This window comes from Tenrec ecaudatus, chromosome 2 (genome assembly GCF_050624435.1).
Source record: "Tenrec ecaudatus isolate mTenEca1 chromosome 2, mTenEca1.hap1, whole genome shotgun sequence".
In the NCBI taxonomy this organism is placed as follows: domain Eukaryota; kingdom Metazoa; phylum Chordata; class Mammalia; order Afrosoricida; family Tenrecidae; genus Tenrec; species Tenrec ecaudatus.
In genome coordinates this window covers 110,249,392-110,275,290 of record NC_134531.1, presented here as the reverse complement: position 1 = coordinate 110,275,290, position 25,899 = coordinate 110,249,392, and the positions used below count along the sequence as shown (strand labels likewise).

The 25,899-nt window shown below is 38.6% G+C and overlaps 1 protein-coding gene across 3 annotated transcripts in view; it reads right to left on the bottom strand.

Moving 5' to 3' along the window:
* Positions 1–25,899, bottom strand: part of FER (FER tyrosine kinase) — a 459,241-nt gene that overhangs the window by 358,251 nt on the left and 75,091 nt on the right. For all 3 annotated transcript variants that reach the window (XM_075541367.1, XM_075541368.1, XM_075541366.1), the window contains 2 exons: positions 13,737–13,874; positions 13,123–13,242 (listed from right to left, as the gene is read on the bottom strand). In XM_075541367.1, coding sequence (XP_075397482.1) covers positions 13,123–13,242; positions 13,737–13,874 — 258 coding nt within the window. The remainder of the gene's footprint in view (positions 1–13,122; positions 13,243–13,736; positions 13,875–25,899) is intronic.

Genomic DNA, 25,899 nt, shown 5'->3' with positions numbered 1-25,899 from the left:
ATTTGTAACAATGAAAATATATCCTGCTTATCGGATATTTGCATTATGATTCATAACAGTAGCAAAACTAGTTATGAAGTAGCACAGAAAATCAATTTATGATTGGGAGTCACCACAACATGAGGGCTGTCTTAAAGGGGTGCGGCATTAGGAAGGTTGAGACTCACTGCACTAGATCTTTAAAAGGTTTGCGGGAAAATCCCATTATCTTTTAGTTCCACTTTTCCCTGAACTTTCTGAAGATTCTTGATACATGTTTTCTATAAGTGCAACAAGATGTAAATACAATGATGCTTACTGCAAGATCTCAATAACAGAGGGTAAATTTATGGTATTGCTATGAAGCTTAGCTTTCAAAGTTCTACCTGTGCACCCTTTTCTAAAACTGTGTAAGTTCAGTGCCCTACAAAGCCTACATCCAACTCTGGTAATAAGGCAAACTGGAAATAACCTAATCATCCATCAATAATCATTTCATTTGATAATGTTATATATAAGCAGTAACACAACATTCACCACTAAAATTTCCTATGTGTAAAGGGCTATGCTTAAAATCTTGTGAAAGAAAAAACCTTTACACACATGCATATGCAATCATATGCAATCTGGAAAAATAAACTTTTTCTCATGAGTTAATCCAGGAAAACAGACAAAATGGTCTAAAAACAGGAGGGAGAATTTGGGCTTTTATTATATACCCTCTCGTCAGATTTTATAGATTTCACTATCTATATGTGTTACTTTTATTAGCTACATGGACTAAATTAAAAATATAAAAACCTAAAATAATTAGTGTAGATGACATGTGTTCAGTACTTCTACAGCAGTTCTAATGACACAGTGGGTAAACAGCTGGCTATCAAACGAAGAAAGATGTGGCACAGGAGGAAGATATGCCAATCTTCTCCCAGAAAGACTACAGTTAAGGAAGCAACTCTGCTATGGCCTATAAAGTCACTCAGATTAAGAACTGACTCGATTGCAATAAGGCTGATGTAAATATGCAACATTTACTCTAGCTTCAAAGTATTGGCTGTCAACTATCATTATCTGTTCTTACAGAGACCCAATTTCCTGAAAAACTATAAATAATTTGTCAAATAAGTTCTTCACATGTGAGTTGCAGTCAATGAATATAACCCTTTAAGCCAGAATTCTTTATTAAATATATTATAATTTTGGACTCTCCTCTGTGCCTATAATCCCATTTTGAAGGGTGTTCTCTACTATACTAATAACAGAATTACAGTGAGATTAAATCTGGCTGTAGCAGAGGCTGTGAATCAAGCACCCTCTATTTCCTAGGGAGCATCTTTAAGACTATACCGTAGTAGAGGATGTGCATTAAGATACTATCTTTTTTCTTCCTTGGTTGAGGTGTACAGTATATATAAACCAGCAGTCTTTGTTTCCATGGGTGCATCTTTAAGATTCTACTTTACTAGAGGGTGTGACTTAAGACATCTTTCTTTGTTTCCCTTGGACCACTTTATAGTTCTACCACACATCACATTACCTGAGAGCCATACGTCTATTTCCTGAGTGAGCTTTGTGGAAACAATAAAACCTACGGTGAATTTGGACATTTTTAGCTTCAGGCTGGACACTGGTTTGGAGAATCTCTGTCTGACTTTCAAATTTGGGACTGGGCAGCATCCACCACTACAAGAAACATTTCCTCTGAGTTTTGTGAGTTTCTTTGGGATGTTGCAGCAAGTCACAGAACCAGCACTCAAGGGAGAAGTGGGAATGGGTTAGGGAAAATCGGCAGAATAGCATCTTGGAAGAGCTGGATATTTGGGACATCTTTAATCTCCATCCCTTTGGGACTAGTCAGATATTAATTCTTCTAAAAGAAATTACTGCCATGACATCTTTTACTTATTACATGAAATTTCCAATGTTGCCATGATAATTGTAATATCTGGGCTTATGAGAAAACAAATGGAATAAGAACTACCATTGCCCGGGGTAATATTACTGACACCTCCCAATTTCTTCCTTTACTGAAAAATAAATTGAAGAAATAAATTCTTTCTTGTGATGCATTCATTAAAATATAATTGCATCAGAATAGCATTTTATAGGTGATTTCTATACCATGGCATAAATCTCTATTAGCTTTTCTCTAGACTAAACAAGATCTGGTGACTCCTAAGCAAGAGATATTTGAATTTTATGTTAATTATATCCATCTCATAATATACAAACTAATCCAACTCCAGTACAATAAGTATATCAGCCTTCTTCCATGTAGCTCCTTTGCTTCCCTTACTTCAACTTTCTTTCCAACATGGTCGTTTCTCCTCCATTCCTTCCTTTTATAAATCTCTATTGATAATTCTCTGTGTTAGACTGGGTAGACTAGAGAAACAAATTCATATACACTCACATGCATATGAAAGGGTTGTATATAAAGAATAAAAGTTCATTAAGAAAACACCCAGCCCAGATTAAGCCCATAAATCCAGTATTAGCCTTAGATCTGATACCAATCTATAAATTCCTCTTCAGACTCACAAAACACATGCAATGCTGCTGAATATAGGATGACGACAGGCCAAGGGGTGGAAAGTCTTGTGGATTCAGTGGGGGTGTAAGCATCTCAGCACTAATGTGGGTTTCCACGTGGCTTCTCCAGGTCCAAGGTTCTGGCTGCTATCAGCCTGTCTCCAGGTGGCTTTTCAACAAGAATGTCTCTCAGGGACCAAGCATGTGTCCTGCCTCCAGTGAGCTATTTATCTCCTCAGCACCTCCAAATGAGGCCATCAAGCTGCTGCCCCTTCACTCTTAATTCTCTGAAACTGACAACAGGTTATGTAACTAACACATTCGCATAAATAAAATTCACCACTTTTAAAGAGGCATTATGGCTTTTGCCCAAGTGCCCCTAACCCTCATCCCTTGGTAAGCACCTGTAGATGAATTTATCTATTCGAGATATTGCCTCTAAGTGAGATCATACAGTATTTTCTTTCTTATATCTAGATTATTTCAATTAGCATAATATTTCCAAGGTTTATGCATGTGGTAGTATGTATTAGAACTTCATTTTTCTTTATAGCTGAATAATATTCCTACCACATATTTATCCATTCATCTGTTAATAGGCACTTGAACAGTTTCTTTTAGCTAGAGTGAATAACACTGCAATAAACATCAATCCCAAATCTTCTGTCTCTAACATTTTACATCTTTCTAAAATTTTCCAGCTCACTCACTCTCAAAAGACTCCTTATTACTAAGTCTGAGATAATTTTAATATGCATTCAACCAGAGACTAAGCTTAAGACTGCACGGAACAAACAGAAACTGGAAATGAGAAAAGGCAAAAATCAGACTGAGTAAAACCAAAACCCTATATAACTGTGCAATGCTTGCAGTTTGATACTCCATTAATTTCCAAGGATGATAGTAAAATTCATGCCATCCCTATAAAAGGGATAAGCAAACATTTCAACTGGTACTTCAGCATTTTGTCAAACAAGAAAAATCAAGAATATCAGGAGTTGAAATCAACTTGAAGGCAACTATTTTTAGTTTTACATAGGTACTAATGTTAAATGAAAAGACCATAGCCAAAAATAAAATTGACAGAGTCAGAATAAAACAAAAATGTAGTACAATTTTGACAACACAAATGAGGAGATAGAAATCTTTTGAGAATGATATTATTCACCATATTAGGATGTAAAGTTACTTCCTGCTTATCACAATCAAGACTGGATCTTCTCCTGTTAGTGCTATTAATCTGACAATGTAATAAGATTTGTGTTCCATGTGTAAAAATGTCTTTTCACACAAATGAGCACTGCCCAACATGATTATTAATCCACGGTCATAAGGTTATAATTGAGCATATCTGGTGGCATGGTTGGTCACACATTGGGCTATTATTCTACCAAGTGTTCCCAGGGAGAAAGATTTATTGTTGCTGTTAGGTACCATTGAGTTGGTTCTGACCCATAGCAAACCTTGGCACCACAAAATGAAACACTGCACTGTCCTGTAGTAACCTCACAAATGTTCCTTTTTTTTTGCTGCCCCTCCACCAAGCATGATGTACTTCTCCAGGGACTGGTCTCTCCTTACATGTCCAAACTATATAAGATAAAATTTCATCATACTTGCCTCTAAAGAGCACTCTGGCTATACTTCTGCCAAGAAAGGCTGGGTTGTCCTTTCAGAGGCCCAAGGCACTTTTAATACTCTGCTTCAGCGCCACAAAGATTTACAGCCTCAGAAACTCACAGCAGCTCGCTGTTGTGTCCTTTAAAGTCACTACGAGGTGGAATTGACTCAATGACAGTGAGTTTTGTTTGGTTTGGAAAACATTTAGTTGACCTTTATAAAATCTTATTTAATTCTTCTCTTGATTCTTTTTATGTCATTACATTTCAAATTCATCATTTCTAATTGAAGGTTAACTGGATGCTTCTCAATCACACAACTGAAGTGATTTTGAAATGATAAAATATACTCTGAATTTACATCAAGTTCCAAAATGTACAGCTGGAACTGTAGTTTGAGCCTAAAAATATATAAGCTGCAAATTGAGTAGCAGCTTGACATTATTTGTAACTCAACATAAGCTGTTATCTAAATAACTTTACTTCCGTATAAGTTTCTCATATAAACACTGTGTGGATGTGAAACAATATGGTAAATTTATTATAAAAAATTACCATGTTTGCTAATTTCCAAACTTTTTGCAAGTTAGTGTTCAAATACATGGTTGAAGGCAGTTCTCATTTAGATAATTGTCAATCTCAGCCTGAGCTTAAATTTTTTTTTTTAATCATAAGGTAATTTAATCACTTCTAAGGCACTGATGTTCTATAACTAGGGCAAATCAGGATGCTCAGCTTCAATTTCTGAAGGAAACAATCCTATTCCTGATGATGGTTCAGTACATGAGAGAGAATGAAGTTCATTGTGTACATTACTAATTCAATAACATGATTATATTCAAATATTGTCTAATGGACTACAGGCTTTAAATTTTCTTAATTTTCACAATCTTTGAAAATATGTCCAATTAAATCTTATCCTGTGCTAAAAAAATCTTTCACCACCATAAGTTGTAACACATCTTAATAGATTCCACTTCAAATTGTACTGAATTTGTGTTTTCCCAAATTCCTTGATAAATATTCTCTTTCATGTGGAGTTGTTCCCATGCCAGCTACTCATAGAATAATTCTTCAGTCCACTTGCATTCAGAATTCAAGGACTCCTCAAATAAACTGGGTAATCTGGGTAGCATGTGCTGACTCAAGTGAAAGAAAGCAGTCAAGATCATTTTGTCTTGTTTTTTATAATTGATTAATGATGCTGTTCCCAATGTCCTGAACTCTTTGAGCAAATATTCTTGTTGGAACGCAGTTTTAAACAAGTTTATTTCCTCTGAACATATATCTTCAATTACTGCAATGAAACACTAATTAATTCACCATTGGTATATGGCTTTCCTTGCTTGGTTAACAAATAAGCCACTTTAAAATTTATTTTAGTTGTAGTCCTATTTTTGTGCTCATATGTATAAAGAAAGTCTGCTATAATAAGATATTCCATTTCACATTTCCTGACTTTTTCTGACTAGTACTTTCCTGCGAGTTGATAAAATCAAGATGAGAGCTTAGTCAGGCTATGCCATTGTATACTGCTTGTCAGTGCATGATAAAGACAATGCATATTCAATAACAAAACAGCCCCACTCAACTGCATCTTAAGAGTGTGGCATCTGAAGCCCAGTTGGGAAGACTTTTTATAATAAAATATTATACAACCTCGGACAAGCCTGCAAGTCCTTTAATCTACAATGAGTAAGTTTCCAAAGAGGGCCCAGGGCCAGGCAGTGCTTGTTTTGTTGAACACAGGGCTGCCATGAGTCAGTCACCTCAATAGCAACTAACACAAGAAATTTTTTGCAAATGAAAACAGCTATTTTTGTTGTACTTGAGAATCTTAAACAACGACAAAAAAAGTAACATAAATGGTAATTTTGGGGGACTAATAAAGTGAAAAGATAGCCTGAGGGAATAAGTTATCTATGTTAAAACTGAAATACCTTACTAGTCAAGACTGGTACTGAGGATGGAAGACCAGAGGAAAAACAGGGATTCCAGTTAGACTATGACAAACATGCTGGTTTGTTTCCAAATAATACTATTCCATTGGAGGAATATAAGTTGGCTAGGAAAATTTGACAAAAGGACTTTCTTTAAATAAAAAAGATCAGTATTCAAGATGCATTTCTTGGCCATTAGGAGTCATGAATCCCATTGAAAACTTGCATAATTCAGGGAACCATCTTCTCCAGAAACTCTCCAGGATGTCTCCAAACATCCCTTTGACTGCCAATTCTGTGGATTTACAGGAATTTTTAGTCTTGTCTGCACATCGGAACACCTGGAGAGTTCACAGAAATCATCCATGTCTGCGCTTGCTCTCGGGAAACTTTATTTAACCAACGGGGGTGGAGGCAGTCCCTGACATTTTCAAAAGCCCGCCGAGTGATCTCCATCTAAAGCCCCATGTTTAGAAACTTGTTGAAGCCTGTTTGGAAAATCACCTTCACTCACTGACTCATTCGATCACTAATATCGACTCAAGAATTTTGAAGAGTCAAGGAGAACTACATAACCCAGTTTATTATTTGTTTTTGTTGTGATTTTTATCACTGCTAAACAGAATGTCAGTCCAATTCCAATCTATATGAAAATTCTCCATGAGTTAAAAATCAGTGATTCTCACTTTCAAAGTAATACAACTTCCACAAAGGATAGGGCCACTGATGAGCTAAGCAAACATAAAGGAATATAAGCGAAAGGAAAAATGATTTCTGAAATGTGTGTTATCATTCTTAAATAAGGCATGAGAGTACTTACATACACGGCCGACAAACTAGAAAATACTGGCGCACGGCATTGGAGGGTATTCTGTTTTAAACCCAGACAAACCTATTTTATTCAGGAACAAATGTAGGGTGAAACAAGAAACTGACACAGTGAGAGGAAAACTAGTCACTACTAGAGAGAGTCATGCTAACTAGAGGCCCCAGGATGCCTCTCTATTTATGTTCTGCATTCACTCCACTTCCACAGCATGTTACACGTGAGTAGAAACATGTTTATGTATGACAGGGTAACCCCCCCAAAGAATGGATTTTTTTAATTAAATAACTTTTTTATAAAACAATCTTATTATCTTCAAAGCACTCTCCATTACTATTAATACATTTGCCTAATCTGTGATTCCATTCTTGGAACTATTTCTCAAACTCATTTGTTTAGATGGCTGACAGCACCTCCCTCATTTTTTTCTTCACCTCTTTTAAGCCATCAAATTGTTGTCCTTACATGTCCCTCTTCATTTGCAGAAACAAAAGGAGGTCTCATAGAGAGAGGTCAGGTGAGTAAGGTGTATGGGACAAGAGAGGCATGCTGTTTCTTGCTCAAAAAACAGGTGCACTGAGATGGCTGCGTGAGCAGGTGCATTATCGTGGTGGCAAAAAAACGGTCCCATCTGCCACAAACCAGGCCTTTTGTAGCACACACTGTTACACGATCTTTTCAGAACCTCTGAATAAAAAGTTTGATTAACAATCTGACCTAGTGGAACAAACTCCAAATGCACTATGAGTGGACACTTACATCCATTCCAAAAGTTGACGTACATCCATAATGAGGTTTGTCATCAATCGACATTTCCACCTTTAGTACACTTGAGTTTTTCCAATAGCATTGTCCTTGTAAGTTCTGTTCAACATCACAACAATTTCTGACATTTTCCCCAAGCAGGAAACAAAATTTCACAGCCGCATACTGTTCTCTTAAATCGGCCATTGCAAAAAACAAGGTGCGAGAGAAACTGCTTTTACGAAAAAGTGTACTGTGACCAGAGAGAACCTTCCCAAACAACACCACTGGGTGCACTAACTCAGAGCGAGCTGCTTGATGCTCACGTAGCAGGAAAATTCCAGTTTCAGGTGGGGGTGTGTGGGGGTAAAGGGGAGTACCCCCTAACATTACTTTTTAACAGCTAGTCCAGAAATATGATTCTGTGGCCTGCTTTTACTCTTTATCGTATTTATTTTTCATATTAAGTACATCTACATAATCCTATCTCACTCTATTTAAAACACAAATAATAATGTGTGGATATAAAAAGAGGTGCCATATCCACTTGGCACTGCCAGAACTCAAAACTAAGAAACATATCATTTTATCCTTGAACATTTTTGTGTATATTTATAGACTCAAGTCCTAACAAGTCCAACCTCTAAGTCAAAGGGTATGTGCACATTGAATTTGACATACATTGCCAGATCTTGATCCAAAAAGGTGATACTGTTTCACTATTCTATCAATACTTTATCAGAGGGCTTCTTTCTCTATACCCTAGAAAATAATCATTATTATTATTATTATTATCTAACCTTTGGGTTAATAAAAAGTTTCTTATTGATTTCTGTTTAATTATTATTATTAAAGATTATCATTTTGTATAATTATTGGTCATTTGTACTTAACTGTTTCATTTGTTTTATTATTTTCCATTTGACAAAATTTTTCACCATAATCAACCAAATTAATTAGCTCCATGCTTCAGGTAAACGAGGATGTTAGCTTAGTCTAACTTCAAAGCATTAATATATTGTTTGTTTAAGTTAGATTTTCCTAATTTCTATTTATTTATTTATTTATTTATTTGCAGGTGTAGGCAGGGGCAGTAAATCATTTAATGTGGCTCTTCTAGCTTAAGTCTCTAACCCCAACTCAATGACCTTTTCCTGCCTGGGTCTAGTAAGAAGCGGGAAAAGATACTGATAGGATTCACCTGTGAGTAATTGTGAACAGGAAAGGCCATTTTGTTAAGTATAAAATGAGCCCTCTGAGGAGCAGCAGGAGGAATCTCTTTGTCAACAAGAGCCAAGAGCGGAGCATGTCGTCCAGACTCCAGATCCCTGCACAGTGAACCTCCTGGCTCCAGAAGCCAGTTACAGCATCAGAGGAGTAATAGCAGAACCAGAAGCAGAGCGTGAAGCAGAGTGGTGGACTTCCCAACCCAATGAGCAAGTAAAGCCGTGCGCTTTTGTGCTAGCTTGAGATTGGGGTGTCTCTGGGTACTTAATTTAGAGAGCTGGGTTTGCTGACCCACAGAACTTGAGATGAATTCCTTTGGGCTGAGGTTTCCAGCAGAGTGGTAATACCCCATTGGGCATTTATTAGCAGACCTGAAAGAACTTCTTAATGGGTCCTGATGAACACCTATCCTGAGCATTTCTGGAATTACAACCTGTTAACTTTTTTAATAAATCCTTTTAACAGGAGTTTTGTGTGTGAGTTTGGCGTAGCCATTGCAATGGATATTAGGCCAAGAAAAGTAAAATAGAGAAGATTAACTAAAACAACACAGCAGGTTTAATGGCTAATTGTTTAGATTATTTAAACACTATCAATGGACACATTAAATAACTCATTCTTGAAATAAAACTTTTAACCAGTTGTGAAATCACATCCTGAATACACACATAGTTCATGGAAATATAGCTCAGATTTTGCCTCAGTAGAAGGTAAGCAATTACATTTCTATCGTATTGTCAAAGATTTATGATCTTGATTATACTTTTGCTCATTGTTATATCACTATAATTAAGAAATAATTATTTAGGAGCATAACCAATTTTATTCTCATTGTATCACAATAAGGAATAAAACAAATTCTTTGGCCACAAAAGTTCTGATTTTATATAAGCTTAAAATAACGTTATATTTTTAGTTCACCACATAATGCTTCAATATCTGTTGCTCCTTTCTTGGTATTAATTAAAATAAATTGATAATTTATACTATAAATTCTTTCAAGGTATTAACTCTTGCAACCTTATATATAACATTTAGATGAATACATACATGAATAATTAGGAGCCAATATAATCATAACAGAAACACAGAGGAATGTATGACAAGGGGTAAAGGAATTAAACATAGGAAAACTCTAGCATACATTTTATGTCATGCATTCAGCTGTATTGTTTGGGGCTGGGTTTCTCGGTCTTAGCTCTACGGAAACTCAGGACCACGTCATTCTCTGTTGGGGAGCCTATCCTGTGACTTGGTGGTGTTTGGCAGCATCCCTAGCCTCTAGCCTCTAGATACCTGATATTATCAAATGTCCACTGAGGGACAAGAGAAATTTGCCCTAAGCAAGAACCACTGACACAGAAATAATTGACCTTATGATAATATGAGAACGCTGGTGGCATATTGGTTATGAGTTGGACTGTGATCCAAAAGGTAAGCAGTTCAAAACCACCAGGTGTTTCAAAGCAGAAAGACTACCATATATACTCGAATATAAGCCGACCCGGGTATAAACCGAGGTACCTAATTATTACCTGGGAAACCATAAAAACTGATTGACTCTAGTCTAAGCCTAGGGTAGGAAATGCAGGATGTGAATTAACACAGAGACCAGAGGGGAGAGACGGAGCGCAGCCACAGACACATCCTTACCAGTTCAGCTGTCAGCGTAAGTGAATCACTATGGGTACTTCTGCGAATTGGAGCCATCCACGTCATAGGACGGCTCGGATTAGATGTGAGTAAACAAACATTCAAAGCCCTGCAGTGTCAGCGGGGCTTTGAATGAACAGCAGAGGTATGGCAATCACCCTAGAGATGTTACACCTCGCTGGGGTATCACTGACCCGTGTATAAGATGAACCCCAGTTTTTCAGCACCTTTTTTGTGCTGAAAAACTCAGCTTATCATGAGTATATACAGTAGGTTTTCGACTCTCACAGAGTCAGTCTCAGAAACCAGCAGGAGCAGTTCTACCCTGTGCTATAGGTTCACTATGAGTCAGCATCAAGGAGATGGCAGTGATTGGGTAATATGGCTTACACCAGTGGTCAAAGTGAAAATCATATAAAGAGCTTTAAAAATGTCGGTAACCTATTCAAAAATCCAAACTTGGTTGTTAATAAAACACTAATGTAAGACATTTTAATGCCTATATTCCTTTCATCAGCAGTGAGTCCACAGAATTATCTGGTAATATGATTTGGCAATCATTTATTAGTTTCTTCAATCTCATCTGGCCAGTTTGAAAGCCCTCAAATTCCTTTTCTGCCAGAATGTCCATTCTGGTGGTATCTTGGTTACATATGGGTTGCTAACTCCAATACCAGCAGTTCAAAGTCACCAGCAGCTTTAAGTTAATTATTGGAAGCACAGCAATGTTACTGAACAGTAGAAAGGAGGTTTAATTACATTAGATGTGACAAATTAATTGTACTTTTTGGCTGAGTCATTTAATATTAAATTCTCACAGGGAAAATGATATAGCATGTCCAAATTTGAAGAGAAAATGCATAATCATTTCTAGGTGCTGTTTTCACATAAAAGTCAGCTTACATAATGTTTATTAACAAATGCAAGTTTGTGTTCCTCCTCCGCAAAATCAAGAGACAGGTTAAGTAATTAAATGTAGAACGTCTTAATTATATTTCCAAATTCAAATATACTATTAATTGCTGCTAATGTTGAAAGTTGCTAAAAAAAACACATTAAAATTTCTCAAACTGCGAAATGTTTAAAAAAAAATTTGTCAAACTGCTTTGAAAATTACAACAGTAATAAAGGAATTGCTGTATAAGGCCCACAATAGAACACGGGCCTGTTTATAGAAAGAAAAGAAAAAAACTCAATGAAGGACATCAGACAGTGTAAGATATGACAAAATAATAATAACTTATAAATCATCAAGGGTTCATGAGGGACGGGGAGCAGGAAGGGAGGAGGGAAAAATGACAGGAGCTGATACCAAGGGCTCAAGTAGAAAGCAAATGTTTTGGGAATGATGATGGTAACAAATGTACAAATGTGTTTGACATACAATGGATATATGTATGAATTGTGATAAGAGTTGTATAGGCCCCCAATAAAATGATTTTTAAAAAGGCAACTGTCTGTACTAAAGGCTTTTGACAATGATGATTTCCAAAAGGCAATCATACTTAGTGTATGCATTCAAAATTGCCTCTGTTGAATTAAAATAGAATTTTAAAATTAACTTCCAAAGATAATAACGAACTATTTCAGTGTAGACTCTAACAAGTAGCAAATCAATTAAAGTAGCAGTATATAGAATTCTACTTTTATGAATTACCAGTGTTAGCAATGCCAAGGAGAAAAAGTTGTCTATCTGTCCAAAGATTTCACTTTGATTAAGCAAAAATCAACTCAAATTTAACTTACTTTTTTCTCTTAAAAAAAAAAAAAGGAAATTTGAAGGTTAAACAAGCAGCTATCTAGCTGAGAAGCAAGAAAACCAACATTGAAGAAGCACACCAGCCTGTGTGATCATGAGGTGTCAATGGGATTAGGTAGCAAGTATCAAAGACCCAGAACAAAACAAAATCATATCAATGTGAATGAGGGGGAATACGGAGTGGAGACCCAAAGCCCTTCTGTAGACAATTGGACATCCCCTTATGGAAGGGTGACAAGGAAGAGACAAGCCAGTCAGGGTGCAGTACAGCACCGATGAAACACACACCTTCCCTCTAGTTCTTTAATGAGTCCTCTCCCGCCCTTATCACGACCCCAATTCTACCTGACAAATCCGACTAGACTACAGCACCTACACTGGTACAGATCCGAGCTGGAAACACAGGGAATCCAGGACAAATAAACCCCTCAGGACCAATAATGAGAGTAACGATACCAGGAGGGTGAGGGGAAGGTGGGGCACAAATGGGAAACCAATCACAATGACTTACATATAGCTCCATCCTAGGAGGAGGGACAAACGAAAAGTATAAGACCTGAGAGAAAATAATTTATAAATCATCGAGGGTTCATGAGAGAGGGAAGGTGGGGTGGGGAAAATGAGCTGATACTAAGGGATCAAGTAAAAAGAAAATGTTTTGAAAATGATGATGGCAACATATATACAAATGTGCTTGACACTATACATTTATGTATGAATTGTGATAAGAGCTGTGTATGACCCACCAATAAAACAATTTTTAAATATCAAAGGAATTTTAAATCTCATAAAGTACATACAGCAAAAGTAACAGATATTTAAGGTACTTTTCTAAATACTTACATTGCTTGCAAACTTTCTGCTGTTAAATTATTCCACATGATCTCATTTGCCTGAAGGCTTTCATTTTCTTCTAGTAAGGAAGTATCAAATTCGATGTCTTGTTCCCTAGCAGCTGTTGTTCTGATAAAGAATCATTTTGATCGATATGATTACATTATCTTAAAACACCTTAGTACCCACCAAACTATAGCCTTCCATGATCCACTGATGTAACTTAAGTCTTAGTTTTCTTATTTGTAGAACCCAGATATTAATCACTATTCTTGCCACAATTGCAATAGGTAGAATTTTAGATACTTCCTTCATGGAAAAACTATTGGTGCCGTATGAAGTTAAATACACATACAAAGTAATATTATTATTATACAAATGTTAAAAATAAACTATTTTAGAGATTGAGTATGTAAGTAAGCAATTAACATTTTAGTAATAACTAAAAAATATCTAAATGTCATTCTATAAATTAAATAATGATCAATGAAAAAGGACTTTAAAAATAAACTAAATCAACACAAACATTTTACGCCCTAACATATATATTACAATTTTATTAAATACTATGTATGAATGTATAGTACTGTTAAATACTAAGAAAATGAATTAAAATAGCATACCTGTGAACATCTATAAAATTATTATATTCTGTGCTAGGATCGATCTGTTCAACTGACAATTCAATTTCTTTGTGGACATTCACTATTTCCTCTGTAACAAGACTGGTTATCTGGCTGTATTCATCAAATATACCTTTTCTGGGGAAAAAGAAATAAATTTTAACAACATTTTAATATTTTGTCTAGGGAATCATAAGCCTATAAGTAATCAGATAATAAAAGAAATATATTCATAGATGTGATATCATATACTACCTTATTACATGCACTGGATGGTGAAGTAAAGGGATTCTATAAATGTACAGAGTAACAACTGACATTTGTTATAATAGTTAGAAAACAGTTAAAATATGAGCCCTGTGGCTGCTACCTACAAGATCAACAATTCAAAACCACCAGCCAGTCCACAGGATAAAGATAAAGGTTTTCTACTTCTATAAAAAATGTTCAGTCTTGACATGAATGCAACATTCCGGCATTAAGCAGCGAACCACTAAAGAGGTCTGCAGAGCTGGCCCCAATCCCACCTAGTGGACACTCCCAATCCCAAGAAGAATGCACTTCAGAGGACAACACTGAAGCTACAGCTCATAGAGAAAGGTGCATCTAATCAGAGAACACAGGAGCAAACGAAGAAGGCAGGAGAGAGAGTCATACATATCCTGGCGCACCAAACCCCGAGGACTATATTCCCACTCAGAGCAGCCAATGCACAGAGATGACCATAGGCCCAGTCCCCCTATAAGACACAATGTCCCTCACTGACCCAGAGCACTATGGGGAACAACACTAGAGACACAGGGAATTGTGCCCAATCTGACTCCACCACACCAGGGTGAAACACTAAGGGCAATGCAATAGAGCAACAAGGGGAACAGAGCCAGGAAGTCCCAATGGAATACCAAAACCAGACTTTGGGGCCAGGGCATGGTGCCCCATCACACTCAAGCAGAATACATTCCTAAAGGTCAACAAACAGACCTGGAACTATTTATAGGCTTCTCTTTTTATGTCATTTTTGGTAATGGTTGTTGTTTTGTTAGTTTTGGGGTTTTTTTACTTTTGATGTTTTATTTTGATTTGTCTTGTTTTTGTGCTTATTATTGTCTCTGCTTGTCTATCTAGATGAGAAATGCTGGATGAACAATCCAGAGGAGAAAACAATGGGAACTATGGTTGGGGGGGGGGACATTGGAGAGGGGAAGCAGGGGAAAGGAAATGGGTGCCAACAAACCCAGGGACAGGGGAACAACAAGCGATCTAAAATTGATCAATAGGAGAGCGTAGGATGCCTGGTGGGCCTTAATCAAGGGCAATATAGCTGAGAGGAATTACTGAAGCCCAAATGAGAACATGAGAGTGGGATAAGAGGAAAGTAAAAGGAAATAGAGGAAAGAGGAGGCAAAGGACATTTATAAACATCTAAATATAAGCATGTAAACATGTGTAAATATATTTATATGTATAAATATATTTTTATATAACAATAGGGAAATAGATCTATGTACATACATTTACACATTAAATATTAAGAAAGCAGACAGACATTAGTCCTCTATTCAAGTACTCCCTCAAGGCAAGAACAATTTGTTCTAATAAGCCAGTATGATGCTTGCCTTCCCAGCAAGATGGCTGAAGACAAATGGGTGCATAAACAAATGTGGTGAAGAAGATGATTGATGGTGCCCAGCTATCAAAAGATATAGCATCTGGGTTCTTAAAAACTTTAAGATATACAATCAGCCATCTAGCTGCGAAGCAACAATGCCCACATGGAAGAAGCACACCAGCCTGCATGATCATGAAGTTTCTATGGGATCAGGTATCAGGCATCAAAGACCCAGAACAAAAAATCATATCAATGTGAATAAGGGAGAGGGCGGAGTGGAGACCCAAACCCCATCTGTAGACAATTAGACATCCCCTTTCAGAAGGGTCACAAGGAAGAGATGAGCCAGTCAGGGTGAACTATAGCACCAATGAAACATACAATTATCATCCAGTTTTTTAATACCTCCTCCCCCCCCTCCACTATCATGACCCCAATTCTACCTTACAAATCCAGCTAGACCAGAGCATGTACACTGGTAAAGATGAGAGCTTGCAACAAAGGGAATCCAGGACAGCAAAACCCCTTAGCACCAATAATGAGTAGTGATACCAGGAGAGTAAGAGAAAGGTGTGGGGAGAAAGGGAGTACCGATCACAATGATCTATATATAACTCCCTCCCTGGGGGAGAGACAACAGAAAAGTGGGTGAAGGGAGACAGCAGTGAGTGTAAGACATGAAAAAATAACAATTTATAAATTATTAAAGGCTCATGAGGGAGGGAGGGTGGGGGTGGGGAATATGAGCTGATACCGAGGGCTCAAGGACAAAGAAAATGCTTTGAAAATGATCATGGAAAATATGTACAAATGGGCTTGATACAGTGGATGTTTGTATGGATTGTGATAGGAGTCCCCAATAAAATGATTTTTTTTAAATTAGTCTTGGAAATCCACAGGGGCAGTTCTGCTCTGTCCTACAGCATCACTATGGATTGGAAATGAATTTGGAGTTTTGGTTTGAGTTTTGGTTTGTGCACCAACCTCTATCTCTTTAGTTAGTTTTGCTTTCATTGTCTATCATTTTCTCACACATTCTACCCTTTTGTCTCTCTTCCTCCTAGGCCTCTCCTCTTATCTTCACATTTACATTGAGTCCCTCTGGTTCTATGCCTGAAATGACATCCAAATATTGGTTCTTGACCTCCCGTCAGTAGTAAAAATGACACCAAAGTTTTAATCTCGTCTAATAAATGCAAAAGAAAAATCTACTCTGTTTCCAAAACCAATTTCTAAACTTATAGAAACCATCCAGTTAATCTAGGGGCATGGCAAGGGAGGTTAGAGGGAAAGAGAGAGTTGACAATGCGTATGAGAAGAAAATTATATAACTCTTCTTAATATTGAATTATTAAAATGTATGATGGCACATATAAGGGGGTACCACTCCCCTAAAAAAAGCAGAAAAAAAGGTCCACTGATGTGAGGGGGATAGTGCATTTGGAATTCATTCCACCAGGTCAGACTATTAATCAAGCTTTCGATTTGGAGGTTCTTAAAAGATAGTATAACAGTGTGCAACAAAAAAAGGCCTGATTGGTGGCAACTGCAGGACTGGTTTTGCCACCACCACAGTGCACCGGCTCACACGGGCATCTCAACAACATGCCTCTCTTGCCACACACACCTGACCTCGCTCCTTGAGACTTCTTTTAGTTTCTGTGAATGAAGAAAGATGTGAAAGGACAGCAATTTGATGACTTAGAACAGGTGAAGAAAAAACCGATGGAGGTGCTGTCAGCCATCCAAACAGATGAGTTTGAAAAATGTTTCCAAGAATGGAATCACAGATTTGACAAATGTATTAAATAGAGATTGAAGATGATAATGTTGAGGGAAAAAAAATCACTTTGAGAAAAAAAAATCCAGATTTTTTTGGGTAAACCGCCCCCATATGAATTATATGCCAATAAAGCTATTTTTTTAAAAAGAAGAAATGTCCTATTATTGGGCATTAGTGGCTTTCACAGAAAAGTGCAAAAGCATATTGCAGATGCCTAAATAAATGTCAGGCAAGATTTTTTTTTTTTTGCTTTTCCAGACCTTATGCAATCTCCCATACTACAACACAGTCTCGTAATTATTTAACATTAAATAGTAAAACACTGTTTCGGTGAAAAAGAAAATAAAATTTTGGATAATAAAAGATTTAAACTCTTTCAGTAAATGCTAGTTTAGAATGTTTGCAGAAATAACCTGAAAGACACATTTTAAGAAAGTTGGAGGCAGGCAAATTTACTGCTGATTTAGTAAATACCCGTAGGGTCATAATGTTTTACTTGAAAGTACAAAATGTTATTACTGTAAATAAGCCTTTTAAAGATGACGCTCACAAAGAAACACAGTAGCTGATTATGGATACAGACATCATTAATATTCACCTAAGACAAATGGAGGGCATACAGTGAGGAGGTAAAGGAACCTCCTAACGTGTGATTGAATGCTTGTGGCATGGAATTTAATTTCAGTGATGTAAACATTTGGGTTTTTAAAATACCAGATCTCAAATAATATTGGAAAGTAAAGGAAACAGGTTCTGGCAAGCTCTACTGAAGATTCCCATAAAGAGTGGGGGAATGATTCATTTAAAAAGAGTAGACGAGGAAACACTTCTAAATCAACATATGACCCGTATAACTGTACAGTTAAGATAATCAATTTATTAATTATTTTAAGTAGACATCTCATTATTTTGCCTACAGCCTTAGAAGTTTACAAATTCAAGTTGACTTAAAGCCCTTTAGTTTTATCTTTTTATTGGGAAGGGGGGGGTCATTTGACTATTTAGTCTGATTTATACCTAAACATACATTATAATTATTTTTCTATTTTTGAATAAAAAGAAGCAAATGAAAGACCAGTAGAGTCTGAAGGGACCAAAGACAAATTTTATCTGTTTAACCCAAGAAATACTGGGGGACTTACTGTTCTGATCTGAAAATGTTACATGTAAATAAAATAACAGAGATAGGTAGGCATATTAAATCTTTTACAGTACTAGCAAGCCTTTCATGGGGGAAATTAATACATTTATTAATAAGGTTAATTAATATCAGGATAACAAGTGATATGTTAAATGGAACTTCAAAAGTTTTATAGAAAAAATACTTTTAGTATAATAAAAATCTCTTGAACTACAACAGAGTCTGGACTATTCCGAAGTAGTAAGCCTTGGTTGTACAGGGTTAAAGCACTTGGTTGCTCAACTACAGGCTGGTAATTCAAACCCACCAGCCACTCCACAAGGGACAGATGAGGCTTCTGTGAAGATCATGAAAACCAAACCAGCTGCCGCCTTCACAGAAGCAGATTGCTTCATCTGACTTCCAAGGGGAGGTTATTAGTTCGAACTGGCAGCCTGTTAGTTAACAGCTAAGTGCTTAACCACTATGCCATGAAGGCTCCTTCTACAAATGTCACAGACTTGGAAACCATAAGGGGCAGTCATTCTCTGTCCCTTGGGGTGGCTATGAGATGGACTTGATCTGAGAGCATCAAGTTTGGTTTGGCTAACTCAGCTGTATGGTTAGACAGACAAACTATGCATTGTATTTTAACTATTGTCTGCTTTTTACAAGAAAAGGTTCCTTATAGCTGTAGTAGTAAAGTTATAAATGAAAATCTAAGTACAAAATTTCTATTAGATAAACTATATTTCCCATGCATTCACTCTAAAAGAAACTCTGGAGGGTGAGTGGTTCAAACACATCAGGACAAGGTAGAACTGTCAGATAAGAAAGTTGGAGAATGGAGGCAAGTCTTGATCTTAGCCTGATAGAAATTGACCTTGGGTGATGGTGATGTTAAGTTTGTTTTTCCTTCCCCTAGTGAAGTTACAGTCATCGTGACCCTACAAGGGAGAGGAAAACTAGCCCTGTGGGCTTCCAAGGCTGAGATGTTTTACAGGAGTAGAAAGCCTCATGTTTCTCCCAAGAGCAGCTGGTAGTTTTGAACTACTGACCTTGCCCAAATGATGTAGCCCATTATGCCAACAAAGCTCATCAGAATTAGTTTGAAGGCAGTTAAAGTTTTTTTGCATTTTATTAAGTAGGAGGAGGTCTGACACCACATCCACATAGTTCTTAATTCCTAGTAAAGGAATACTGGATTGCAATCCACAGGTCAACTGTACAAACCATCAGCTGCTCCAAGGAAGGCTTTCTATTCCTTAATGTGTGGGAATGACACCTAATCTGACCGCACCACACCGAAGCAAAACACAAAGGGCATGCAATAGAACAGCAAGGGGAACAGAGCTAGGAAGTCCCAAGAGAATACCAAAAAATAGACTTTGGGGCCAGGGCATGGCACCCCAACAGACTCAACCAGACAACACTCCTAAAGGTCAACAAACAAAGCTTGAACTATTTACAGGCTTTTCTCTTTTTTTTCCCCATTGGTTTCGTTGTTGCTGTTTTGTTTTGTTTTGTTGCTTTGTTTTCCTCTCTTACTTTTGTGCATATTATTATTTCTGCAAGTCTAGCTAAATAGGATAGGTGGCACAAACAATCTGGAGGAGAAAACAACAGGACCAACGGTTTTGGGGGGACATGGGAAAGGGTGAGGTGGGGAAAAGGAAGTGGGTGTTAACAAACCCAGGACAAGGGAACAAGTGATTCAAAATCAATGGCGAGGAGGGTATAGGAGACCTGGTAGGGCTTGATCAAGGGCAATGTAACCGAGAGGAATTACTGAAACCCAAATGAAGGCAGAACATGATAGTGAGAAAACAGGAAAGTCAAAGGAAATGGAAGAAAAAATAGGAGGAAAAGGGCATTTATAGAGGTCTAAATACAGACATGTACATATGTAAATATATTTATATATGATGATGGTGAAATACATCTATGTGCATGTATTTATAGGTTTAGAATTAAGATAGCAGATGGACATAGGCCTTCACTCAAGTACTCCCTCAATGCAAGAACACTTTGTTTTATTAAACTGGTATTCTATCATGCTCACCTTCCTGACACGAACGCTGAAGATTAAGTGGGAGCATAAGCACATGTTCTCCAGGAAGCTGTATACGCTCTGAACCAGCAGCCAATATATGGTGCTGTGTCTCCAATAGCCACAATTCATGGGTCCAGGAACCAAGGGGTGGAAGCTGGAGTGGCACCACTCACTACTACTCCTAGTTATCCACTTGTAGCATTTTTGCTTCCTGTCCCACCAACCCTGTGTTCCTCAGGCCTGGAGGTCCTGGTCCCGAAGGAAGAAACTCTCCTACCTGGAAACACAGCACGATTCCACTGAACTGGCAGCTGAGAATGCCCTCTGGCCACTTTGGGCTTCTCATGCCTTTGGATCAACAGGTCAGGAAGGGTGTTACTGTACTGAGTGGTGTGATTTATCCTGATTACCAAGGAGAAATTGGACTGGTGTTACATAATGGAGGTAAAGAAGAATATGTCTGGAATCCAGGAGATCCCATAGGCTGACTCTTAGTGCTGCCATGTCCTGTGATTAAAGTAAATGGTAAATTACAGCAACCCAATCCTGGCAGAACTTATAATGACCCAGGCCCCTCAGGAATGAAGGTCTGGGTCACCCCACCAGGCAAAAAACCACAGCCAGCTGAGGTGCTTGCTGAAGGCAAAGGTAACACAGTATGGGTAATAGAAGAAGGTAGTTCTACCTATCAATTATGACCATGTGATCAAATGCAAAAGTGGGGTTTGTAATTGTCAATATATTTTCTTTTTATGTGATTATTGCATATCTTTCCCTTGTTTAGGTATGATATATCAGATATAATGTGACTCAGTGTATTTTCATTTGTATGTATGATAGATGATTGATGATAAGTATAAGTGTGATTTCATCAGTGTCCCAAAATTATATAAGCATATATGGCTAAAGAATTGTGTACAGGTGCCAGGTTGGCAAGCGGTGGACTGAGATAGTTTATTGTGCCAGCCTGGCCGATAAACACATGTGGGATTAATTGAAGGCAGAGAGATAAATGACTCAGTGAGCCTCACCTTTCTTATCTCTCACTCTTTGATCATCAGACCAGAGTGCGGCTGCCTTGCTAGTTCTGTGCCTCAATATGCAAGCTACACTACCTGTGGGACACCTAATCTGTGAACTGTGTTGGTGTAATTTGAGGTCCCTTTAAGACTTGCCTCACCAGAGAATTGGAATGTACATCTCTGGAGCTGGGGACTGGTGGTTGGTGACCTGGCTGACAGTTGGTGACCTGCCTTGTTGTTTGCTGCCTGTGCTGGGATAGCCTAGCTCTCTCTATAGAGGACTACCTGGCAGCCCTCAAGACTTGAAGGACTGCCAGTGTCTCACAACTCTGATGGGAGTGAGTTGCACTGAGCTATTGGTACTGCTTTATAATTTAACTGTCCATTTCTTGTATTGTTTATCTATCTGTATATAATTTCTCTTCATTTCTTGTATTATATATCTATCTGTATATAATTTAACAGTTCATTTATTGTTATCTATCTATCTTTATATATATATATATATATATATATATATATATATAAAATTATCAGCAATCTGGCTTTATCTCTCTAGAGAACCCTGTCTAACACACTGATTGTGACTGGCTATCAAAAGATATAGCATCCAGGGTCTTAAAGACTTGAAAACAAACAAGCGGCCAACTAGCTGAGAAACAACAAAGCTCACATGGAAGAAACACATCAGCCTGTGTGATCATGAGGTGTCAATGGAATTAGGTAGCAGGCATCAAAGAACAAAAAATCAGATGATTGTGAATGAGGGGGAGTGCAGAGTGAAGATCCAAAGCCCATCTGTAAGCAACTGGACAACCCCTTACAGAAAGGTCGCTGGGAGGAGATGAGCCAGTCAGGATGCAGTCTAGCAACGATAAAACATACAACTTTCCTCTAGTTCCTAAATGCTTCCTCCCCCCACTATCATGATCCCAATTCTACCTTACAAAACTGGCTAGACCAGAGGATGTACACTGGTACAGATAGGAACTGGAAACATAGGGAATCCAGGACAGATGAACCCCTCAGGACCAGTGGTGAGAGTGGCAATATCAGGAGGGTGGAGGGAAGGAGGGGTAAAAAAGGGGAACCGATCACAAGGATCTACATATAACCCCTTCCCTGAGGGATGGACAACAGAAAAATGTGCCATACAGGAGATGTCATACAGTGTAAGACATGATAAAATAATAATAATTCATAAATTATCAAGGGTTTGTGGGGGGGAGGGGAGGGAGATGAAAAAATGAGAAGCTGATACAAAGGGCTCAAGTAGAAAGAAAATGTTTTCCGCATGGTATTGGTACAATGACAGATACTCAGACCAATGGAAAAGAACTGAAAACCCAGAAATAAAAGCTTCAGCATACACACAGCTGATCTTTGACAAGGGCCCCAAAAAGATCAAATGGGAAGCAGATGCCCTCTTTAACAAGTGGTGCTGGAAAAAATGGATAGCAACATGCAGAAAAATGAAGCGAAACCCTTATCTCACTCCATGCACAAGAATAAACTCAAGGTGGATCACAGACCTTGAAGTTAAACCCCAAACTATTAGGGCCATCAATGAGGGAATTGGGACCAACTTGAGAACTTTGGCGCAGGGAATACACAGGCTAGCAGAAATAGGGAAGGACACAAACACAGAGGAGGCACAAATCGACAAATGGGATATACTGAAGATAAAACACTTGTGTACATCTAAAGAATTCACCAAGAGAGTAATAAGAGAGTCCACAGACTGGGAAAACATCTTTAGCAATGACACATCAGACAAAGGCCTTATTACTAAAATCTACAGTACTCTGCTAGCTTCCAAAAAGAAAAAAACCAATAGCCCACTTGAAAGGTGGGCAAAGGACTTAAACAGAAGTTTCACAGGGGCAGAAATCCGAATGGCCAACAAACATATTAGAAAATGTTCCCGATCTTTAGCCATAAGAGAAATGCAAATTAAAACAACAATGAGGTACCCTCAAAGGTAGCCCAATTCAAAAAATCAGAAAGCAACAAGTGTTGGAGGGGCTGTGGGGAGACAGGAACTCTCATCCACTGCTGGTGGGACTGTAAGTACGTACAGCCACTATGGAAATCAATCTGGCGATACCTAAAACAGATGGAAATAGAGTTACCATATGACCCAGCAATCCCCCTACTGGGGATATACCCAGAAGAGGCAAGAAACAAACCAAGACCAGACATCTGTGCTCCAATGTTCATTGCGGCACAGTTCACAATTGCAAGGAGTTGGAAGCAACCCAAATTTCCATCAACTGACGATTGGATTAAAAAACTGTGGTATATACATACAATGGAATACTACGCATCACTAAAAAGCAGTGATGAACGTATGAGGCACATAGCGGCATGGGAAGAACTGGAGGAAATCATGCTAAGCGAAGTAAGTCAGGCACAAAAGGACAAGTACAACATGAGTCCGCTGAGGTAAGAATTAAAAAAAAATTTTTTTAAATAAGCAAAAGTGGCATAGGGAAAAAAGCTACTGTATACAAACATTTTAGGGGTGAAGACGGTGTAGTATGGAAGAGACCAGACCAAAACCAGGGATGTACATGGTAGACAATGGTGGAGGAGGTGGGGAAAGGAAAACAAAAGGATGAATACAAGGAAGAAAAGGGTAGTGGGGTCATGGGGCATTAATCCACCCAAGGGGAGGGTATTGTTTATATCTCCACAGGGAAAGTGGGACCAGACTTCAACCCAGTGTCGCAAGGTGTGAATGCAATATCCCGGCGTGGAGGAGGGAACCGGTGGAGAGGTCTGGGAGGCTGGCCCCAGCACCATAAATTAAGTGGATTCCTGCCCCTTCCCCGAAAAGAATTTGTTCCAAAGGACGACATTGACTCTGCAGCTATGGGAGATGGACATATTTGATCAGAGCACACGGGAGCAGATGAAGGGGCAGGAGGAGAGAGTGGAGCACAGCCTGGCCCACAAGGCCGTGATGATGATGTTCCTGAGTAGAGCAGCCAGTCCACAGAGAGAACAACATGGCTGGCCCCATTATGAGACATGATGCCCCTCAGTGACTAAGGGCGATACAGGGGACAGCAACGGAGACACAGTGTGGGAATTGCACCTGACCTGATCCCACCACACCGAGGCAAATCACTGGGGGAGTGCAGCAGAACAGCAAGGGAATGGAGTGGCAAGGTCCCCAGGGAATGCTGAAAGTGGACTTTGGGGCCAGGGCGTGGTGCCCCAACAGAATGGACTGGAAAACGCTCCTAAGGGCCAGCAAACAATCTTTGAACTAACTACAAGCTTTTCTTTTGTGAACTGTTTTGTTCTGTTCTTTGTCAGTGGTTTGTTTTTGTTGTTTTGTTGTCTGGTTGTATATTGTTGCTTTGTTTACCTCTGTCTAGTTTTCCTGCATGTTAGTGACTCCACAGGTCTGTCTGAATAGGACAGGCTGGATGAACTATCTGGAGGAAAAACAACGGGACCGACAGTTCTGGGGGGACTTGGGGTGGGGGGGTAGGGGGGGTAAGGAAGTGGAGTTAACAAACCCAGGGACAAGGGAAAAACATGGGACCCCAAATGGTAGAGAAGGGGGAGTGGCAGGCCTGGTGGGAAATGATCAAGGGTAAGGTTGCTTAGAGAAGAGGTATACTCTAGCCCAGGTGGCGATGAAGCATGGTAGTAGGGCAGGAGGAAAGTCAAGGGAGATGGAGGAAAGAGCTAGGAGTCAAAGGGCATTCATGGAGGTCTAGACAAAGACATGTACATGCAAATATATATAGGAGGATGGGGAAATAGATCTATGTGTCTATATTTATAGGTCAAGTATTAAGGTGGCGGAAGGACCTTGGGCCTCTACTCAAACACTCCCTCAATGCATGAATACCTTCTTTTATTAAATTGGAACTTTATGATGCTCACTCTCCCGACACAACGGCTGGAGCCAAAGTGGGTGAACAAGTAAATGTGGTGAAGAAAGCTGATGGTGCCCGGCTATCAAAAGAGATAGTGACTGGGGTCTTAAAGGCTTGAAGATAAACAAGCGGCCATCTAGCTCAGAAGCAACAAAGTCCACATGGAAGAACACACCAGCCTGTGTGATCGAGTGGTCCCAAAGGGATCAGTTACCAGGCATCAAAGAACAAAAAATCATATCATTGACTGCACACCTCCATGATAGGATCGCTGAAGACAAATGGGTGCATAAGCAAATGTGGTGAAGAAAGCTGATGGTGCCCGGCTATCAAAAGAGAAAGTGTCTGGGGTCTTAAAGGCTTGAAGGTGAACAAGCAGCCATCTAGCTCAGAAGCAAATAAGCCCACATGGAAGAAGCACACTGGCCAGTGCGATCACGAAGTGCCCAAGGGACCAGGTATAAGGCATCATGCAAAATAAAAAAAAGATATAAGTGTGTGTATGTATGTGTATATATGTGTATATGTATATATGTATGTATATATGTGTGTATATATATATATATATCATATTAAATGAAGGGGGAAGTGCAGAGTGGAGACCCAAGGTCCAAGTGTCGACCAATGGAGATCCCCTCATAGAGGGGTTTAGGAGAGGAGATGGGTTAATTAGGGTGTGA